The 4,272-nt window shown below is 35.1% G+C and overlaps 1 protein-coding gene across 1 annotated transcript in view; it reads right to left on the bottom strand.

The window, feature by feature from the left end:
- The window catches only part of lrrc32 (leucine rich repeat containing 32), a 13,054-nt gene that overhangs the window by 7,888 nt on the left and 894 nt on the right, over nt 1-4,272 (bottom strand). Inside the window, exons 2-3 of the mRNA XM_014004018.1 lie at nt 2,875-3,063; nt 144-270 (exon numbers count right to left, since the gene is read on the bottom strand). Coding sequence (XP_013859472.1) covers nt 144-230 — 87 coding nt within the window. The 5' untranslated portion in view covers nt 231-270; nt 2,875-3,063. The remainder of the gene's footprint in view (nt 1-143; nt 271-2,874; nt 3,064-4,272) is intronic.

The following is a 4,272-nucleotide window of genomic DNA, read 5'->3' as shown; positions in this document are numbered from 1 at the left end:
TAATAATAATTTTGAAGTAAAATATTTCAAATTGAAGTGAACTGAAGCAGGTTTTATTCCTGCTGCTGTGGACCACCGGCGATCTAAAGGGATTAAAGGAAGTAAAATAACMAAACGATGCAGGTGAAACTGTAAACACTCACCATGTGGCACGGAGGGAGGTGTTGGGGGGCCCGGGGGGGCCGTGCGGACACCACCAACAGCAGAAAGAGCAGCAGGAAGGCGGCCATGGCGCTGCAGAATGGTCCAGACCCRACAGATCACAGAGACCTGAAAGCAGGTTGTAGGTGTTACGAGTCAAATAAAAAAAAAGGAAGGAAGTGTGACACGATGACCTTTGGACTGATCTATTTCTGCTCTAAAACACACAAAAAAAGGGGCTTTTTTTAGTTTATTTTTTTCCTCCTATAGCCTCAGACACCGCTCGACATGACKCAGCAAATCGAGTCTTTCACTGGAAGTATCGAAGTAAAAAAAGTTAGCATCGTTTTTGTGTCACACTCGTGTGAGTCATCGGTTGTTGTTTTCTTTTAAGTCTTTTTTTTTTAACCGATTGTTTCCTGATGTGTCGTTTGTAGCAGAAAATCAAAAACGCTGCGTCACTCTGAGAGCAGACAGATGCTTCAGTGATGAAGTCGTGGTAAATGCCCACGAGCTGAGAAACAGGCGGAAATTTCACAGAATCTAAACGGTTTTCAGGGATAATTTAACCCAAAAATAAAAAAAACCTGTCAGACGTGATTAATACAGACAGACGTGTGAGAGGAAGAGGAAAATAAAAAAGCTTTTATTTAAAACTGCTTTAACCAGGAAAGATTAAGATCAGGTGTTTTCTGAAAGAGAACTAAAAATTACTTTTCTTCATCAAACAAGTCTTTCTGCAGTCGATGCCGACCTTTAGAAATAAAAGCACAGATATTTTAAAATGTACTCAGTCAAAACTATAAAGTCATGCATTAAAAAGTTTACCCTGAGCTTTGGTGAAGTTTAACTTGGTAGTTTCCCAGATTTATTAGGTTGTAATTCTGGAATGCGGGTCTGCACTCAATGTAAACAGAAGCACTTTTCTCTGCTGAGTGCAAATACTTCAAACGTGTTGGACTTTTCCAGCCATAACAGTTCTTTAATTTTGTTGCCACAATTTAAATATGATTTTTTTACCTAGTTTTTGTAGGTAAACAAACAAACAAACAAGGTAGTTTGCAAATTTTGCTTAAAAATATTTAAATTTCAGAGCACATTAATTATCAATGTCATGAAGACTGCCAAAAAACAACAACACAGCTCAACAATGAAAACAGCTCAACAATGGCAAAATTTGGGATCAAGAAGAAGTTTTACTCACATTTTCTGAGTAAGGTAAACAGATAGAAGTGTTTTGTTTACACTGAATGCAGACCCACATTTAAGAAACACAAACAAATCTGGAAAACTACTGAAGTGAACTTCTTCTAACTGCACCATTTTACATTGTTCTGAATGTATTATTTAAATGTTTTATGTTAAAGTAACACACATGAAACCAAAATCCTTGATACAAGTAGCGATATATATATATATATATATATATATATATATATAAGTTTTTAGTTCAGATATCCATGTCAAAAAACGAACGGCGTTTTGAGAAGTTTTATTATAAAAATATAATCAGATTACATGAATATATCTGTTTGTTTACTAATTTGTTATTTTTTAGTTTAGTCCTGTTTTTCTTCTACAATCAGGGTGCTGTAGCGCCCTCAGCACCCACAGTTAGAGGGTAGTTTTTTTACATTGTTAACCAGTAAGAGAAACCGCTACACATAAAGTATAAAATAAAGGGATACTTCAGGTCTTTTGAAGTTTTTTTTTAATCACTATGGGCAGCAGGAAGTGAGTTCTGACAGCCCTTCAGACCTGAAGCAGGATTTCCCTCTCAGAGAAACCGCGTGTCTGAAAAACACACGAGAAACATGTGTTTTGCACATGGGAGACGAATGATTTCAGAACGTTTTCCACATGTCTGTCTGGTTTCTTTATTCTGTTCAGGTTGTTTTGGACTCAGACTGATTTATTTTATTTCTATAGTTTGAAAAAGAAACATTAGTCTGATTTATCACATCTAAGATTTATTAAATAAAGCAGTAAATGAAAGGCCCAGCACTGCTTTAAAAGAATGCCTGTCACCCGCAGCAGAGTTTCAGAATAAAATCATCTGATGGAGTTAAATATGTTAAATTTTAGCTCAGCATCTGTAAAACTGGCTGACTTTGACCATGTTTTATTGGCTGACGGCCATCTTGAATTAACGCTAACAGTTAATGAGTTCATTAAATCCATTTGATCCTTCATGAGATATTTTATTGACAAAYAAAACTAACTCTAAAGGTTTATTATGAAGTTTTAAACACAAATGTTAAAATTAATGTTCTGTTTAAAATATGAATCGTTTAAAATAACTGAAGCTGATTTTTGTAAAGCAGCAATAAAAACTTTAATTTTTTTTACCTCTGAGATGCACAAAGTAGAAAAAAATTCAAAAGAAAAACTTTAGTTTTAAAAAACTGACATTAAACCAGTTTTATTCTGAAAGAATTCACTCAACTGTTTCTAAACGTGAGAAAATGAAGATTTATTTTAGTTTTCTGACTTGTTTTCAGTCTTAAAACATGTTTACGTACTTTTCAATCTCATATTTTCATTTTTTATCGTCCTAAACCTGATAATTGTTGCTTGGATCACAGATAAGTTCTCAGAAACTTTTTCCATCTGTTGAAGAAAATGTAAACAAAAGATAAAAATAAATTGTTTTTATAAAACATCTGGATGCTTTTGTTTTTAGCTCTAATTCAGGTCTGCTGCTCCCTCGCCTATAAAAACCTTGAGTTTTACCTGAGGATGACTAATCGTCCTCACAGCGCAGATCGAGGAGTTCTCCGGCTGCCTGAGTCCAACATCCTGTCAGAACATCCTTCATCGCTCGGCCTCTTCCTCCTCCCACCACGCTCAGGGGGAAACGCCAAATAAAGGACGGGGAAGATGTGTTTTTATGCTCTGGTCTGAAGAGGAAAACTCCTCCCCCTCCAAAAAGAAGAAAAAAAAATCAAAAACTTCTCATCCCCAAACGGGACGAATTCCTCAGAAAAACACGAGCTGAACATTGGAATCTGAAGCATTTATTAAATCATCATTAACTCAAGTTTTGATGCTATTTTTAAATTATAACCTTTTAAGGAAACAGCTTAAGTTCATCTGAGAGTTGTTTTGGTCAAAACTTAATTAAATGTGTTTTAGCTCAGAGTGAGGAGGACTCTCAACTACTACCAAACCAAATAGCTCAATATCTATAACAATGAATAAGTTTTAGCCATATTTTGTTTAATAAATTTAAAAAGCCATGGCGACAATCTTGAATCAAGTCGACTCCAGAAGTTAATCAGTTGAAGACGTTCATCCTGTGATTATTTTCTAGGAAATTCGTTAAGATCCTTCCAGTGATTCATGAGATATTTCGCTAACAGACAAGCAGACTCTTAAGACAGWTAAAGGTGAAGCTTTTGAACGCAGATCTTGCTCGATCAGTTGGCGCTCAGAGTATGTGTTAAGGATGACTCTCAGCTACCACCACAACTAATTTTAGCTCAGCATCTAAAGACATGAGTCACTTGTTGCCATTTTTGCGTTTGCTTAATTTGATTAGCTGTGGCAGCCTTCTTACATCAAGTTGACTCGAAAAGTTAATCAGTTGTGGACAAACTTCTAATATGTACTTCTTGAAAGTTTCATTAACATCCGTCCATTAGTTCAGGAGATATTTTGCTAACAGGCAAACAAGGTTCACTTAAACAGTTATTGCTCAACACAAAAGCAGCTAAAACTGAGCGTTTTGATTGTTTTGTGTTTCCTATCAGGTGATTTTAGCTTAAAAGGCTGAGCGAGTGGCAGCGGGTGACATGCATTCCTTTAAATAACATAAATCTTTTTATCTTTTTTATTAACCACAGAATAATATTTTCTGATTCAGAGAGCGTGTGGTTTGTTTCAGACGCTGTGATGAAAAGTTGAGTTTAAGGAGGAGAAATAAAACAGTCTGACTCAACATTCAGATGGAGTAACAAAGAGTAAACCACAAACCTTCTAACCTTTAAATAACCTTTACTTATTTCTCCTTTTCTACTAAAACATGTGATTTTTAGTTTTTTTATTTATACTAAAGTATTTATATTTTTTCAATTTGCTCCATAAACTTCAACAAATGACACTTAACTTTAATATACTTCTATCTATACT

The sequence above is a fragment of the Austrofundulus limnaeus genome, unplaced genomic scaffold (genome assembly GCF_001266775.1).
Source record: "Austrofundulus limnaeus strain Quisiro unplaced genomic scaffold, Austrofundulus_limnaeus-1.0 Scaffold21, whole genome shotgun sequence".
In the NCBI taxonomy this organism is placed as follows: domain Eukaryota; kingdom Metazoa; phylum Chordata; class Actinopteri; order Cyprinodontiformes; family Rivulidae; genus Austrofundulus; species Austrofundulus limnaeus.
This window is presented reverse-complemented; position numbering and strand designations above follow the sequence as displayed.